General features: G+C 44.3%; 1 protein-coding gene across 4 annotated transcripts in view; it reads right to left on the bottom strand.

The window, feature by feature from the left end:
* ZFP91 (ZFP91 zinc finger protein, atypical E3 ubiquitin ligase) overlaps nt 1–18,130 on the bottom strand; it is a 284,968-nt gene that overhangs the window by 122,454 nt on the left and 144,384 nt on the right. For all 4 annotated transcript variants that reach the window (XM_085651803.1, XM_085651804.1, XM_085651806.1 and 1 more), the window contains one exon: nt 10,260–10,338. In XM_085651803.1, coding sequence (XP_085507929.1) covers nt 10,260–10,338 — 79 coding nt within the window. The remainder of the gene's footprint in view (nt 1–10,259; nt 10,339–18,130) is intronic.

The following is an 18,130-nucleotide window of genomic DNA, read 5'->3' as shown; positions in this document are numbered from 1 at the left end:
AACCAGGCACACATGAACATTCTATAACATCATTCACACTATGGCTGAGCAGCAGGGGAAAGAAGAAATACAAATCAATAGGAACAGATTGCCACACCTTGTATTATAATTGCATTTTGTATAGCGCTCACCACTTCGGCCGAGGCACTGAGGTGCTTTATGGTTGGTAGTATGCTACTGTGTAGCCAAAGGTTAGTGGTTAATCCACTGGTTACTAATTATTCTGGTAGATTTGTTTGTTATTGGTTAGCCTTCTGCTCTGAGGAAACTGACAAATTTCCTCAAAGTGATGATGTATTCAGTTACAAGGAAATGGGTGTATTATTACAGTTAACACGAGTGTAATGGAAGTTTAAGGGAATAGGGTGAAGAGATTGAATATTGGGAGATACGAAGCAGAGATTAAGTTTTAAGTTAGTGATCAGTAGTGGTGTTGCAGGAACGATTATTCTGAAGTTAAGTTTATGCTTTGCCCTAAATTTGATGGCTAATTTAGTTAATGCAACTTTGTGTGATTGAACTATACACTGTTTCATGTGGTCAAACTTCAACAGTATTTCACCAAAATGTATATAGCTATATGAAAACCTTGTTACCTCGCCTTAATAAACTGCTTGTTCCATACTACATACAGTATGGTTCTTTTGCTCTATATTTACATTGCAAGTACTTCCACCAAACCAAAGTTGTTGGAATATCATAGGGATGTACGGTCCTGTTTTTCTCCCTGTGTGGGACCATAATTTTTGAGGTGACGGAGGAAATTCGGTGGTCTAGCACCTTGAGCTCAGAGTTTCGAAAACATCTGATAAGGGCAGAGTAGTGCAATACTTGCCACCATTGTCCTACCTTTTGCTTTTAATCGCAGCATTCAAGCTTTGGTGAGCTCTCTCATTTCTAATGAAGTTTACGAGAAAGTTTTACCATAGGTTGAGAGCCTGCCTACTATTTTTCGATATTTCAGTTTGTAAAATAGGCATTTCATGTCCCTGATGGAATTTAAGTATCTGGGGAGTACCATAATGTTATGCAGCCTATCCGTGATAAAGGGACTGTCGTCCAGAATGTAGGGGTATATGTATACTTTCCAAGACCTCACCTATATTCAGTTGTCATTTAATTTTCTTGTCTGAGCGATAGCATTACCAAAATACTTTATGAACCTGAGCTGCGACAGCAACCCTAATTCTGGCACGAGGTATTCGATCCAGTGAGCCAAATGCACCCAAAACCAAAAGCATACTTGGCAGAGAATTCACCTGGCCTCTTACACACAGTGTTGTAGCCATGCACTGGAACCACAAGGTCCACGTCAGTAAAGAGGACATCCCAATCTGCCATATCTGCTCTCAAAAAGGTAGCAAGTGACTCCACAGCAAGGGCTAGAGTGGCAATGGCAGGAAACCTTGTCTTTTGCCGCAGTCCAGTTTCCACTACTCCAAAATACCACATCCTGACAAACAGCACTTGAGATGTGTGTGCAAAAGCCAGCTCCACTTCATCATAAAAGAAGCAAAATTAAATGCACGAGTAGTCGGAAAAATATTTACCACCCTACAGTGTCTAAAGCTTTTTCAATATTGAGTGAGACTGCTGCACATTTTTTTAAGCCACCTTAAAATAATATTTAATGTGCGAGTTTGATATTGTATTCCTGGGAGGAATGAAGCTATGCACTAGTAAGTGGACCACTTTCAATATCCTTCCAGCAAGTTTAACTCATATTTTTTACATATGTATTGATCAGACAATGATCTATACAACTACTAATCTGCTCTTCTCTGGTTTGGAAATCATCAGAATCTGGGTCTTTATTACTGTGCAGGGACTGCAAGGCCTCACTTTAATACGTTTTTTTCTCATACTTCAGTTGATTAAAACCATACATGACGGTAATCGTCATAAAAATATCAATACAAATAAAGCTTACAATAGAAATTGTTAAATCCACATTTGTATGCCATAATATGCCAAATCATTCGCCATCTTGCTGGAGGTGGTGTGAACACCTTCCTCCGGAGCCAGTATTGTTTCTGGCCTCTGAGAGGGTGGGCTCTCACCTGCAGAGGCTCAGAAATATGTCTGTGGTGGCAGGCTGGGCTATACCAGTCAGCCAGCACACTAGAGGTTGGTAGGTTTTCAGGGGGGCCCTCTAAGGTGCCCTTTGTGTGCTTTTCTGATAAATCCACTACGGATTTCAGTATGGATTAATTAAGACAAGGTGTTTTATACCAAACACACATTTTCAGTGAAGCCAGCATGTAGTTTGGAAACTCGTAATGACCAGTGCCCAGTACATATACTTAAGATGGCTTCCCTGCTCACTTGTACTATCTATTAATTGAACTAGACAGCACAGAGGCATATCTTCTCACGCAGATATGTTGACACATAATATAGTGCACCCTGCCTTGGGGTTATAAGGTCTGCTGTGGGGTGACTTCCGCAGTGTGTTGCATGCAGTGTGTTGGCATGACACACAGGGGGTGTGTCATGTTGTGTTTTCACATTTGTCTGCACCACTTCACTGCAATGGCAGTCTGCATGAGTTTGGTGGTGGGTCCCTTAGGGTGTCACATTGCATTCTACAGCCCTTAGGGACCTTCTCTAGTAGCCAGGCCCTAGGGACTGAAAGGGGTGCTAAGGGGCTTGCCAATTGCGGAACAATTGCAGTTACCTTGTTTTAGGGAAAGGGTCCTGGGAACCTGGTTAGCAGGAACCCAGTGCATTTCAATAAAAATTGCAATAAATATCAGGCAAAAAGTGGTTGTGAGACTTAATCTCCCCATGCCTAAAAATAATTTGAAAAAGAAACGTACCTTGTGTAATGTAAATGGTGCTCATGTAAAGCGCTCAGACACCTTCGGGTTGTGTCTGTCTGAGAGACAGACAGACAGACACACACACACACACCCCCCTATACCATATTTACCCATTTAAAAATGTAGCTCCTCCTACACACTCCCGTAGGCCTGCCTTCAGTGGCATCTCTATAAGTGATTTCAAGTGGGGAGTGGGGGGGGGGGGGGGGGGTGGGGGGGGGTGACATACACTGGGCCACTTAAAACTGGTGGGCTACAGATAAAAGAGGGAGAGGGATCGCGACATAGATATATAGACACACAGACAGATAGCTAGATGACTGACTGATATGTGCATATAGCTTTATCCATCTATCTATATATAGAGAGATAGACATATAAACATATACATAGTTTGAAACATTTAAAGCAAACAGTTAGGCTTGTCTATTCCCTCAAACAAACCCTTCTTTGCAGTGAAAGGTAGATGGACAAATACACAGCTTTGGGGGTGGGTCTGCCCAAGAGGGACCAGGACAAATAGAGATGTGGTAAGAGCCACATCTGCCTCACCCTAGTGACACCACTGCATGCCCACTTTGAGCTGTTGCATGTGGTCGGTCATTGCTTTGAATTCATGGTTTGTCAGGTCCTATTGCCTGAGGGGGTTCAGGGAGATTTCACTCAGTAGATGTCCAATACCAGACAGAGCATCAAGTGGTCTGTCTTTTGGAGATTTGCAGGGTGAGACGTCTGCAGTTTCAGGTACTATCTTCAGTGAGAGTGGAGAATCAAGGTATGTACTAATGACTTCTCTGCCATGCTGTAATATCTGCCATATGGGAGTTATGATATAATGATACAATAATTGTTCCCTGTGTGTGCTGCATCAGTGTGATGTCTGTGTGGTGCTGTGTTGTCTGGATACGTGTCTGCAGTCCGTTGCTGTGTTTAGCTTTGGTATTCCTTACTTGTAAAGGCTGTCACTAGGAAGTAGACAAAAAAGTGTTTAAATTACTTACTGGTAACCCCATTGCTGCATTCTCCTTTTCCCCAGTCATTATGATGGATCTCATTTGAACGTCTTGACAGCGTGGGCACAAAGCGGGATGTCTCCCGGTACCATCCTGAAAAGGGCCTAATGGAGCCCACGGGAGATGCTCAATGTTTTGTTAGATGTGGAAATATGGCAGCATGTGCCAACCTGGGGGGCAGGTTTGCATGGCTTGTAATTATTTGAATGAGGAAGAATGAGCTCAGAGTAAGGGAGAAACTAGTCGATTATGTCAAGTTTCAGAGCAAATACTGTCAAGAGACGGCCCTCAAAAAGGAGGTCATAATAGGGACTACTGTGTGGAGGAGAAAGGGCGAGCTTCTTACCTCATATGGTGCCATGGTAATCTTATTATTGAATTCTTATAAAATAAACACTTTTTGTAGAGACAGACCCTCGGGAGCTGAGGAGAGATATTCCCGTCAAGGGAATGTTCTCATAAAATAAACTAGTTCTTTGCAGAGTCTAGCAATGCAAATAATACGGCGGGATGGCGCAAAGAGGCGATCGCTCCCTGCTGACAAATGCGGTGAAATTGAAGAGCACGAATTTCAATCACCGAAATACAGACTCGCCTTTCCATCCTTACGAGGTGAGTTCATTTTGAGCACCATAAAGTGAGTAATAGTAAAATAACATCTGTTGTTTAAAGGCCTTGTGTAAAAAAAAATATAGAACATTGTATGGGCCAGAAAAGGATACAGACGTTGGTACGGTGTAAAAGTGATTTTTGTAGAATTTCCACAACTCACCATCTCATTCTCAAAGCCCTCCTATTCTACCCGAACACTCCAATTCAGCCCAAAGCCAGGTGTCAGAAATTGTGGAATCAGAACACGTTGATACTAGCAACAAAAACACTATGTGCAAAATTAAAAATGCCAAAACTCCCAACTTGACTCATGACAACAACCCTATCAAATTCGGATTTTACTGTTGCGGTAGTAGCAACCACCTTGCCAACAATCCTAAGTGCCAAGCCAGATCAGCTATTTGCAAGAAGTGCAATAAGAAAGGCCACCTTGCTAGAGTTTGTCACAATAAACAGTACAGTGCAGAGGTTACTCCCGAGTCAGTTAAGAAAATTATCTTCCAAGTTCGTTACTCCAGCACCGTCAATCAAATAAACTACCCACAATGCGTAATTGAGTTGGGTGGCAAGAAAATCAACATGTTTGCGGATTCCTGTTCCCCCATTCACGTTTGTGAACATTTCTGATTTTAATAACATGAACTTCTGTAAAGAAAGTGACATAATAAAGCCTGACATTTCTCTCAGCAGCTACACCAGAGAATATATTCCTTTGAAGGGCATGTTTAAAACTCACATTTCTTTCAAAGACCGCATCACCCTTGGGAAGGTCTACATAGTGGAGGAGAGGTCCAATCTCCTTGGTTGGCAACATCAAAAAGAGTTAGGCATAAAACTGGACCCCAATAACCCAGAGCAAGTCCTTATCATTGATTTACCCACCCAGGGAAAAACCTTAGAGAGTTTCCTGATGTTTTCACTTCCAATTTAGGGCTCCTTAAGAACTTTCAACACAAAATAAAGTTAAAACCCCAAACCAAACCCATTGCACACAAGACGAGGCCCATCCCTCACCTTATGTGGGAACCCCTTAAAGCTGAACTGGCCAGACTACAGTCCCTAGGTGTTATACTAACTGTGGACTGCACTGCATGGGTCGCACCTGTGGTTATCGCTAAGAAGACCCAGGGAAATGACATTAGATTTTGCATCGACCTTAGAGACCTAAACGCTAATGTCATCATTGAAAGACACCCACTTCCACGCATCCATGAGGTTTTAAGCACCATGGGAGAAGCCACTTGCTTTAGTGTACTTGACCTTTCCAATGCCTACTACCAAGTAGAGATACACCCCAACTCCAGAGAGTTAACTGCTTTTACCACTCCTCTGGGGTCATACATGTTCCTCAGAATGCCGTTTGGACTCACTTCGGCGGCAGCAGTATTTCAAAAGATAATGCAGCACATTCTTGAAGGGGTCCCTAAAACCATGTGCTTCCAAGACGATGTCTTGATCTACGGAGCAACACCGGATAAACATCATTCCTCTCTCAGGGCTGTCCTTGAGAGATTCAAAGAGGCGGTCTCACCCCTAATAAAGAAAAATGCCAAATCGGGGTGGGAACCGTTGATTACCTTGGGCACACCATATCAAGGGACGGATTTAAACCAAAGTTAAGCCTCCTTGATGCGGTTGAAAAAGCCAATGCACCTACTACCAAACAAGAACTAACATTATTCCTGGGTCTTGCAGAATACATGGCCTAATATTTCAAGAACTTTTCTGATATTTCCAATGACCTTAGGGAACTCACTAAAAACCATACTCCCTTCAAATGGCTAGAGGTACACCAGGCAGCCTTTGACAACATTAAAAGAAGCATTTTAAATGCCCCTCACTTATGCAATTTTGACCCTTCCAGGAAGACCATTCTAACCACCGACGCCAGCAACAAAGGCCTAGGAGCAATCCTCTCTCAAGTTATCGGTGGGAGAAAACGCATTGTTGCTTTCGCTTCCCGCACCCTCAACAGCTCAGAAAGAAACAGTTCTGTCGTAGAGAGGGAAGCCCTAGCCTGCTTTTGGGCGATCAAACACTTCAAGTTCTACCTGTGGGGGATAAAGTTCACTGTTCGCACCGATCACAAGCCCCTCATCTACATGTTCAGCTCTAAAGGATTAGCCAACAGTACAACCAGAGTAGCTAGATGTGTATTAGGCCTAGAAAGCTTTGTTTTTAAACTTGAATATGTTGCGGGCGATCTCAACACCACTGCTGACTCCTTTCGAGGGCACCATTAGAACTAACCGAAAACTTTGAAACATCTGAATTTCCCATCTTACAGGTTCACTCCTCCACAATAAAGCAAGATGAATGGATCGAGAGTATGACCCAAGATGCCACACTTTCCTGTCTTAAAGAGTACACCCTTCAATGATGTTCTGCTTCACGCAAAAGCGTAAGCCAAGACTTAGACAAATTCTGGGAAATAAGACATGAGATCAACTTGAACAATGATTACATATGGAGAAACAACAAAATCATCCCTCCAGAAGGTTTGAAGGACAAAATAATAGACGTGGTTCATGAGGGTCACCTAGGGAGAAGCCTTACTAAAAATAGACTCAGAGAGCATTATTGGTTCCCCAACATGGACTCTATGGTTGAGACCAAAGTCAAGAACTGCACCATATGCGCCAATAGTGACAAAACTAAACACACCCAAAAGACACCTCTTTCCCCTATTTCCATTCTGGACAAACCATGGGAAAAATTAGCTCTGGACATCATCGGCCCGATCAATAAGAGAGGTGTCACTAAGATATTTGCGTTTGTCCTGACGGATTTTCACTCTCATTGGGTAGTCATTAAAAGGGTACGCCAAATAACTACTGAGTCCCTGATTAACTTCCTACGAGATACCTTCGTCACCGAAGGCATTCCGGCAACCCTGTTCACGGACAATGGTGTCCAATTCACCTCGTCACAAAAAACAGGATGATGCGAAGGAATAGATCAAACAAAAGTCATTTTCAAAATATGAAGGACACCATAAATTATTCCTTCACAACAAACTTATTTATATGCAGAAATCAATCATCTGTCAATCTTATCATTGTTTGGACACAGTAATGTTTGGGAAAACTTTATCAATATGCCGAATACAATTTCACATATAATTGAATGAACATCCGTCCATTATTCAAAACAAAAGAGAAGAAAAAATACAGACATATACAACTATGGACTATACGTCCATTCCTTATGCCCCTACACAACTAATGGATGTTGTCTCTATTATCATGAGCATGCCATTATTTCAAAGTCGCCCCATTAGATAGTACTGCGGGGGTAAAAATGATTAAACCCCTGACACAACTTATGAGTACTATGTATCTCTCGAATGAACCACTAGTTTGAATTTGTCCGGGGCTCTTGATGTTGAACAAAAGTCGACGCGTTTCAGCCCAACTTGCTTGGGGGCCTCATCAGGACTAGGGAATATAAGGAAATAACTCCTGGAACAACATCTATTGGGTAACAGTGTATCGGGTCAAGTAAGTAATAGAGACAACATCCATTAGTTGTGTAGGGGCATAAGGAATGGACGTATAGTCCATAGTTGTATACGTCTGTATTTTTTCTTCTCTTTTGTTTTGAATAATGGACGGATGTTCATTCAATTATATGTAAAATGAATGTGTGAAATTGTATTCGGCATATTGATAAAGTTTTCCCAAACATTACTGTGTCCAAACAATGATAAGATTGACAGATGATTGATTTCTGCATATAAATAAGTTTTTATGAAGGAATAATTTATGGTGTCCTTCATATTTTGAAAATGACTTTTGTTTGATCTATTCCTTCGCATCATCCTGTTTTTTGTTTCTAGTACGTTACCCAGATGCGGTTGGATTATTGGGTGCCCCCTTATTATACATAACAATTCACCTCGTCAGCCAAGTCCAATTTCCCGACCAGCTTAGCCATAACCCACCTGAAAACTGCTCTGTACTGTCCGCGAGCCAACGGCTTAGTCGAAAGAGTAAACAGAATGGTAAAAGAGAAGATACAGCTTGCAACAACCTACCTGTTGAACGCTCTATTCAAGATATGCTCTGGGCATATCACACCACCCCCAACCTGGTCACTGGCATATCCCCATTCTCGTCGCTCAGGAGAAGAAAACCCAGTACAAAGTTCTTCCTCAACTGGATCGGGGGTGGAGAGCTAACAGAACACTCTTATGACCAGGTCAAACCCAAAATAGCTTCCCGTCAAGCCAACTACAAAGTCCGATACGATCAAAAGCATGGAACTAAGAATCGAGAGTAGTCGGCAGGCGATTGGGTGGCTGTGAAAAAACCCACATTCACGGGGGATCATGAATCTAAGTTCTTTGAACCCAGAAGAATAGTGAACATCAAAAACAACACTGTTGGAGGATGGACAGCTTGCCTAAATGCCCAAACACAGAGGACATCGCTCATGAAGACTCACTGTCACCAGGGGGGCCTGAAGACCCTGCCACGCATCCCAGGAGCAGTACCAGAAGACCTACTGTTTCACCCAAATGGCATAAAGACTTGATTATGCAAAAACGTTATACCTCTCTTTTATATTGTTTTATGGGGGGGGGGGGGGGGTGTTATAATTCCCTCTTTTCTTGGCCTGCTTTATTATATGCCATTTCTCTTCTGTGGTCTCTCCCGCTTTCCCTTCCACCCCCCCTTCCTTTTCTTACCCTTTGGAATGTTCCTACAGTTTAGCCAGAGGCTGCCTTAGAATGTTGACAAGGCAGCCTGACTGGCAGAGTTGGTGTTGCTGGCCCTGCAGCGCAATGTGTTAGAGGTTACTGAGTGGAGGCCATATTAAAGAGTGACTTGAACATCACCTACCTTTTCCTGGGTCTTTTTAATAGGTTTCCTAAGAACCAATTTCCTCTAAAAGGCCTTATTGAAATGCGGTTCAAGACAGCTTGTATAAGTCTAATCTCCTGCAACACACTAGGCAAACAGCAAAACAGGGATGCCATGGAGCTGCAATTCTTTAAGGCATGTCTGTTGAGGAAGACAATGCCCTCTGAGGTTCGGAGAATTCAGACATTTAACCTATGCAGCTGTCAACTTTTCCCAGGACTGAGCCTTTCAGACTTGCTCACTTTTTCAGGGTCATGCATTAACATGATCAAGTGAACTGATGCTTTCAGCTCCACACTGGTTGTGCATAGCTGCTTACTGCCTCAAGTAAATTGCACTACTCAAACCTAGGACGACTCTTTTGGGTTATACATTTTTTGTCTCTCGGTTATGCATTCAATATGCTAACAGATCGCTTACATGAGGTCATTTGCAGCACAAAATAAGCCGGTGCTCTTTCTGGTGACACTCCTTTTTTGAAGCTTTGAATGTAAAGATTTTAAGATGCTCTAAATGGTAACAGGCTCCAGGGAGGTTTAAAACCAAGCAGTAAAGAGAAACCTATATAGAACATTGTATGGGCCAGAAAAGCATACAGACGTTGTTAAGAATTGGGAGCAGAATCCATGCAGCCGCTGGGGATGAAGAACACCAAGCCCAAATTAAAATAATAAAAGGGAATCTAAGAATCGTTTAGCAGTTTGAGACTTTTTTTTATGAAATGCAAATTGATTAGTCACATACAGGTGTGACTGAGTTTACCCATATTTAGAAGACTATTCCTCTTTAGCAAATGGTGGGAATCCGGTTTAACAAACCTCCTCTTCAGCCATGACTGGCCACCAAAAATAAATACGGATTGTAGGGCATACTGGTGAGCGATGTGAGCAATCCGCTACTTGTGTATGGTGTAATACTGAAAAAGTGCACAACATGAATTCACTTACCTGCAGATAGCGTGGATGAGCGAGTACAGTGCCACAGCCTTCCATTTCACATCGCACATACTGAATAGGAGGTTTCTTTCTAAAATCGGAAAATGGCAATTAGATAATTAACACAAGTAAATAGTCTTATTAAACCCAATTATATCTGTAAACAGTTAATTTAAAGATAATCAACTACAAAAGTGTTACAAGTATAATCAATGGCTTAGCATTAGTAGCAATAACAAGAGATAAGTAGCTGAAGAAAAAGGTCAGACATCAGATTAAGGTCTAAATCAATATTCCTTCGTTGACAGAGCACAAGCATTTATATTCTGCAATGAACTATTAAAACAGTGCATACTGTCCTCTCTATTCTAAAGATAATCAAAGCCCCTCCATTCTATATGTTCAATTATCAACAGAAGAGGCACTGCAATTCACCATAACTTTACTCGATCTAAAAACGATAGACCATAAAAGTACATGGAAAATATTACACATGGCTGTAAGCACTAAAGAAATTAAAATAATTTTACAGTAAAAACTAGTTAAAAATTAGGGTGTAAAAATAACTAATTTTATGAACACATCGAGAAATGTGCCAGATATCCATAATTTGGATGAGCAAGGGGATACTAATTAAAAGTCAGGTTTCAATGTGTGGTATAATATAGTTGTCAGGAACTGCATTTGAAGCATGTAAAGGGGAGACAGATAGAAGACAAAAACCTCAAAATCTGGTCCATCGTGCACTCCCAATATCCCCCATTGATAAGCAGTATCTTTGCCTAATCTATATGAAAAAGCACACTATTCAAAGCAATTCTAACAAACTAGCCCAGCATAGTGTGTCTAGCCCTAAGTGCTGCTTTCATAAAAGTGCAGACGATCATGATAATTTTGGGAGAACACAGATTGTAAATGGAGGAGAGCTGGTCTACAGCAGCGTAGGCCAAGCCTTCTTAGTAAAGGTCTCAAAAAGTGCCTTCGTACAAAGCTGTGTAAATTACAGGAAAACATAATGTGCATTTATGATTGCACTGAATGATTATCGCAGGGGAATGAGGAAACTAAGTTCCCCTCGGAATCAGAAAAATGGTTAAAGAAAAAAGACCAATAAATCGTCCCTGCTCTTAAGAGGAAAGGAAGGGACCGCTCCCATCTTGACAATTTCATCGACAAGTACAGTGGGGAAACGTGTGTGTATAAAATGCTATAAAAGGTGCAACACCGAGGGTTTAGGCAATTCGTGTTTCAGCCTCATGTTTGCACAGTGGTGCGTTTTTAGGTCTCGCAGACCTGCGTTGCAGGGCGCATCAAATCAAATCAGGTGTTTGTTAAGCGCGACTACACACCCGTAAGGGTCTCAAGGCGTTGGGGTGTGTGGGGGGGTCAAGAGGGGTTCGCAGGTTCCAGTCTATCAAGGAGGGGGTCTGTCGATGAGCCAGGTCTTGAGGTTTCTTGCGAAGATGGGGAACGATGTTATCTGCCTGAGGTGGAGCGGAAGGTCGTTCCAGGCTCTGGCTGCGCGGAAGTAGAAAGAACGGCCTCCCGATCTGGTCTTTCTGGCGCGGGGGACCACGGCGTTGGAGTGCTGGGCTGATCGTAGGGTCCTTTGGGATGCGTGGAATTTGAGTTGGCTAGTCAGGTGTGCTGGTCCGGTGTCGTGGAGGGCCTTGTGAGCGTGGGTTAGCATCTTGAAGGTGACTCTAGCTTCGATGGGGAGCCAGTGGAGTGTGCGCAGGTGATGGGAGATATGGCAGTGTCTTGCCAGTTTGAGGACCAGCCTTGTGGCGGTGTTTTGGATGATCTGTAGCTTGCAGGTGAGGTTTTTGTTTATTCCGGCATAGAGTGCGTTGCTGTAGTCGAGCCTGCTGGTGAGCAGGGTATGAGTGACGGTCTTTCTGTGTTCGAGGGGGATCCATTTGAAGGTCTTATGTAGGAGGCAGAGAGTGTGGAAGCAGGAGGACGAGATGGAGTTGATCTGGCGGTCTATTTTGAGCTCGGAGTCCAGGATGATTCCCAGGTTGCATGCGTGGTCCATGGGGGTGGGCGGGTTTCCGAGGGCAGGGGGCCACTAGGTGTCGTTCCAGGCGTCTGGGTTTGGGCCCATGATGAGCACTTCAGTTTTGTTGGTGTTTAGTTGTAGGCAGCTATTTTTCATCCATTTGGCGACGGCTTCCATGCCTTCTCGAAAGTTGTGTTGGACGGTGTTGGGTTCGTTGGATAGGGAGAGGATGAGTTAGGTGTCGTCTGCATATGACACAATGTTGAGTCCGTAGGTTCTGACGATGGGGGCGAGCGGAGCCATGTAGACGTTGAAGAGCGTAGGCTCCGCAGGTGGTAGGTGTAGGGTCTGAGAGGAAAGGGGGGGGGGGGGGGGAGGGGTGTTGCGTTCTGCCAGAGAGGAAGGAGCGGATCCAGTCGAGGGCCTTGTCTTGGATCCCTGCGGCATGAAGTCTGCGTATTAGGGTGCGGTGAGAGACTGTGTTGAACGCCGCTGAGAGGTCGAGGAGGATGAGGGCTGCCGTTTCTCCTTTGTCAGATAAGGTACGGATGTCGTCTGTTGCGGCGAGGAGGGCGGTTTCCCTACTGTGTTTTTTTCTGAAGCCGGATTGGGAGGAGTCTAGGATATTGTGCTCTTCGATGAATGTGGCGAGTTGGCTGTTGATGGCTTTCTCGATGACTTTCGCTGGGAGCGGGAGCAAGGAGATGGGTTTGTAGTTTGAGGTCGGTGGGGTCCGCCGAGGGTTTCTTCAGGAGTGGGTTGATCTCAGCGTGTTTACAGTCGGCAGGGAATGAGGCGGTTGACGGTGTGGCAGAGCATGGGTGCGATGGTGTTGGTGGCTCTGTTGAAAATGTGGTGTAGGCAGGGGTCCGTGGGGGCCCCGGAGTGGATTGACTTCATCGTCTTCAGTGTCTCGGTGGTGAGGGCTGTCCAGTTGTCGATCGCTGGATTCAGGGTGTCGGGGGTGGTTGGTGAGGGTTCAGTGAGTTGGTTGTCTTCGAAGTTGTCGTAGATGCTCTTGATTTTGTGGTGGAAAAAGGTGCCGAGTTTGTCGCAGAGGTCTTGTGCTGGAGGGATGTTGGTGGACTCGCTGGTGGGTTGGGCGAACTCCTTGATGATGTTGAAGAGTTCTTTGCTGTTGTGTGCATGAGTGGAGATTCTGTCTTCAATCGCTTTTTTCTTCGTTTTTCTGATGAGTTGGTGGTGGGTGTTGGTGGCGGCTCTGAAGTTGTTGTGGGATTCTGTGGATTTGGTGTTCCTCCAGGCCTTTTCGAAGTGGCGGCAAGTGCGTCTGGACTCTCGAAGTTCGGTGGTGAACCATCTAGCTTTCTTGGCATGCGCTGCTCGCTCACCGAGGCTTCTTGTAATCGGGATATTTCTGAAGTAGAGTTGAAGCCTCGCCCATCTTTTTGATTGGCTGTCGTCATCATTTATGCTAAACAGTGGCCTCCGATTAAAAATGAGGCTTCTTTGTTACCGCCCTGTCTCCTTTCGGGACGGCCCATTCGGACTGGATGTTTCACTTGCGGCGTTACACTGTCTCCTTAATTAGTCAGTAGGCATTATTTTTTTTTCACAATGGCGACAGCTTGTTTATGGACCCCGGGGCCGTCCAACGTATAGATGGCTTGTTTTATGATGGCCGCGTGTTCCGTTTATCTGGCTTTTCACGCTGCCTACTTTGAGACGCGGACATTGGTCTCCCGTGGAGTGGAGATTGGTGCCCCTCGTGCCCCCAACATTCTTTGTTCCTCCCTCCAGGCACCTATGTGTGCCCAGGGATACTACATGTTCAGAGCTCCGGAAAACGAGGGGCGTGTTCGAGCCCATCGGCTTCTGGGGGACGAGGCTTGAGCCAGTCTCGGGGCCCCTCCACGTCTCCCTTCCTGGAGCAGTCTTCAGCCGTGACAGTGGAGGGGTGGGGCAGGCAGTCTCCGTGGAGTTGAGGGATCCCTTCCTAGATCTAGTAGTCCCTGGTGACGGGTAGGCTGCTTCCTGCAGCACTCCCTGCTGCATCATGCCCTCCTTTGTCGGGTTACCATGTTTGCTGCTCCGCTTCTATTGTTCCTGCTGGGGGTCTTGCCTCCCCTTCCCCCCCCGTGCCCTGGCTGCGGCTTGTTTTTTTCATTTGCCGCTGCCACAAGGCTGAACTCCAGCCTCTCATGAGCACCGAGTGGATAGATTTTCCCCATACCTACACTCGCGCATTATCCAATGCGCACATGCTTGTAGCGCCTAGAACACACACATATTATCAATAGGTCATCTATGTATTACATACGAACATATATATTTTTAATATAGCGCAAATTCGACCCGAAGGTATTGGAGCGTTTTAAATGAGAAACAAGGTATATTATACAAGGACGCATTATTTTTTTGTTAGGCACATGGTGATAAAGTGATTTGCCCAGAATCACAGGGTGTTGAGCCGAAGCTCGAACCTGGTTCTCCAGCTTCAAAGTTGACAGCCCTGCGCGTTAGGACACATCCACTCCTCTAATAAACTTCCACCGCACTCATGCCTCACTGATACATGTATTATTATTTTAGCACACACAGCCTTATTCCCAGTAAACACACGTACATATTAGCAGACATGCCTGAATAACCCGTCACACAGATTTATGTTCTCCAGTCCCCAATACACATGTGAATTGGAGAGAACATACATGAGGCACAAGATAATTTTACTTTTCACAAAAGGATAACAGATTAACCACATTTGCCTGCACATGCACGTTAGCATGTATATTCTTGAAAATGAACATGACTGTATTTACCCTAGGTGCTTGTTCATTTTACCCAACAGACTCTTGCATTTGAATTAATCACACGTTCGCCACAATTACATGTTGGCCACTAATCCTTCCGTCCAGCTAATTTTACCGCTGAATGTTTTGTTCCAGTACATACTCCTATATTACCCTTTAAACGGGTGTATTATCGGGACACGAGTGGCACAAGGATGTAGAACGTTTGCTTCCGGTCGGAGCCGTGATTCGTGAAACGTGCAAGAGCAACGGAGTGTGATGTGCACCCCATGCATGCCCCCAGCACTTCGCTAAGGCAGACAATGCGGTTTCATGCACGATCATGCAGAATGCGGTCCCGCCACATGCAGTAAACATCAGTTTGAAGTGAAAAGCCACCGACGTACCATAAAAACCTTTATCATAAACAGTGATGCGTGTATACCAACATGTAGGATTATTTAATTAACCAAATACAATGTTGTGGCGATGACATTAAAGAATTAGTTTAAAAAATATGCTTGTGCATCGGATCCACATCTCGGCTCGTTATGCGTGATATATAAATAGTAATTATCTTTAAGGTGACATGAAAGAACAATAAATTATAAGGCGGCAGAGCAGACGTTAAGACCCTGACCTGAACCGTTCATTTGAGTTAAAAGCGGTGTCAGCGGCCCCCTTGAATCGGGGCCGTGCAACCGGAGAGGCGGTTAAACCGAAAGTGAAAGCGCAGTCTGGGGTCCCACTTTCCTCGGGCCGTTTCCACAATAAAGAGGGCTGTTCAGTGGACACCCATGCCTCCACCTAATCCTTGCACTACAATTACTCTTAATTAAAGGAGCGCTCTGGGTGAGGAATCTTAATGGAGCACAGGGGGAGGAGTGGGATGGAGCGGAGACTTATGTGTGCGTGCACAGTCGTAATAAACAAAAGTTAAAAGGATAATGTTCAGGGTTTTTTACCACAGTATAGCGACATTGATGTGAGAAAATCACCTTTACTGCCTCACAGAATCCATTTAACTATTACCGCCTAACACGGAGAGGCATGTGGGCGCTTCAATGCACATTTACCATAGCTCACACATTTAACCCTCACCGCTGGTTTTGGTTAAATACCTTTCGTTAAAACCAGGGTGGAACTGGCTTACAGGGCAATCAGGCAGTGCCAGAAGGGATGGCTGATATGAAAAGTGAGAATGTAGGCCGCGTTTGGGCAATTTCTGGGCCTGGTAGGTGGGCCAGTTTTTACTGTCGATTTCCCTGATATTACTAGAAATATTGCATGTAATAAGTAATGCAATAGGTCTTGCATTTGCGAAATTTTAAGCTATTGGCATTGTAAATGACAATGACTTTTATTTATGTTTTCAAAACCAAAACATAGATAAAATGTTTGTCATTCACAATGCCAGTAGCTCAAAGTCTTGCAAATGCGAGACCTATTGCATTGCAAATACTTGTTGGGGATGCGACTGGGTTCGGTAAACCACCAGACTATATTGATGGCTCAAAAAAATGCCCTGTTTGTAGCTCAACCAGGGTATAGAGCAGGTCCTATCCATTGTCATACAGTCAGATATAATAACCCTGGCGTGTTTAGCGTCGGGGCTCAACCATACGCAGACCCATAATTAAAGGGGCCCCAGTTGGATCTTGTCCTCAATAAAACCCTGATTTAATTCGAGGTGAGTAATAAGACTGGGGGTGGACGATGGGGTACCAAAGAGCCGTCGTAAGAAATGTTTTTCCTCTGTCTGGAGGGAACCGCATTTGCTGAAATCCCATACTCCAGCCCCATAGGTAGCTGCACTAATGCTTCGTAAATTATAGACTTTCAAAGGAGGAAACACGGACCCTCTTATTTTCGGTCTAACAAGGTTACAGATTGCACCCGCAGTTCTGTTTAGTTTTAAACTGACCTGTGCATGATGGGGGTTCCATGACCCGGTTGAATGAAAATGTAGTCCTAAATAACGAAAGTCATATACAGTCGTCAAAGCGTGCCTATTAATACTGATTTTCTTTAACCTTAATTTACCCGGGCCACAAGACATAATATGCGATGTAGAGTAATTGGTATTTAAATATTGCGCATAAAGGAAGCAAAGCAATCCACCTGATGTCTCAGTGCTTTTGGGGTGAGGGCTAACAGTACTGCAAAGTCAGCATATAATAAGGCAGGAATAGGAGAACCTGCGATTCTAGGGATGTCTGTGTGGGAAGAAAAGAATGGTGTTAGTCCGTTAATATATCAAATAAACAATAAGGGTGCCAGAATACAACCCCGTCTCACGCCAGTCTTAAGAGAGATTATAGAAGAAAGCTCCTCGAAATAATTTATACGAACCCGGGCTGTAAGATCAGAATGCAGGCACAAATTAAAATTCAGCAGAATAGAGGGGGGGGGGGGGGGGGGGGGGGGGGAGATTCCACGCCTTGGTCCAGCAACACTAACAAGAGTTTTGTTCTGTTTACTGAATCGAAGGCGGTGGATAGGTACATAAAAGCTAAATAAATAGGGGAACGCTTGGCTTTCGTACATTTGGAAATTTTCAGGGCCAGATTCAGGCATTTTTTGGTGGTTTCTGATTTTGGCCGAAATCCAAATTGAAAAGGGGAAAGTATGTCCTTATCAACTGTCCACTCGACCAAAAGGTCATAAATGGCTCTCCCGATTTTAATCGTGCTACCGATGAGGGAAATAGGTCGATAGCAATTGGGTGACATACGATCACCCTTTTTAAATATGGGGATTATTGTTGCGGTGGACCATGAAGGAGAAATAATAGTAGATAATGAGTGTGAGAAAGTGCCCTTCTCCTGCATGGTTGCCCCCACTTTTTGCTGAATTGCTGATGTGCTTTGACTGAGTGTGCCCGGGGGGTCCTGCTAATCGGGTACCCAGGGCCTATGTTCTTTCCCTTAAACTGCATTGAAGCCTAAACCCAATTGGCATCTCTGGCCACAGGTCTGCCCCTGGCAAATGGTACCAACCGGTACCCAGGGCACTGTGACCAGAGAATCTAAGGGAAGGGACCCATTGGTCCCTGCCTTTTACCTACCGGAAATGCCCCTACATCTAGTATTTAGGGACATCCCTCATCCTTGCTTCCTCAGGCAAGA

This window comes from Triturus cristatus, chromosome 4_1 (assembly GCF_964204655.1).
Source record: "Triturus cristatus chromosome 4_1, aTriCri1.1, whole genome shotgun sequence".
Classification (NCBI taxonomy): domain Eukaryota; kingdom Metazoa; phylum Chordata; class Amphibia; order Caudata; family Salamandridae; genus Triturus; species Triturus cristatus.
The sequence above is the reverse complement of the archived record's forward strand: the minus strand, read 5'-3'. Positions and strand labels throughout refer to the sequence as shown.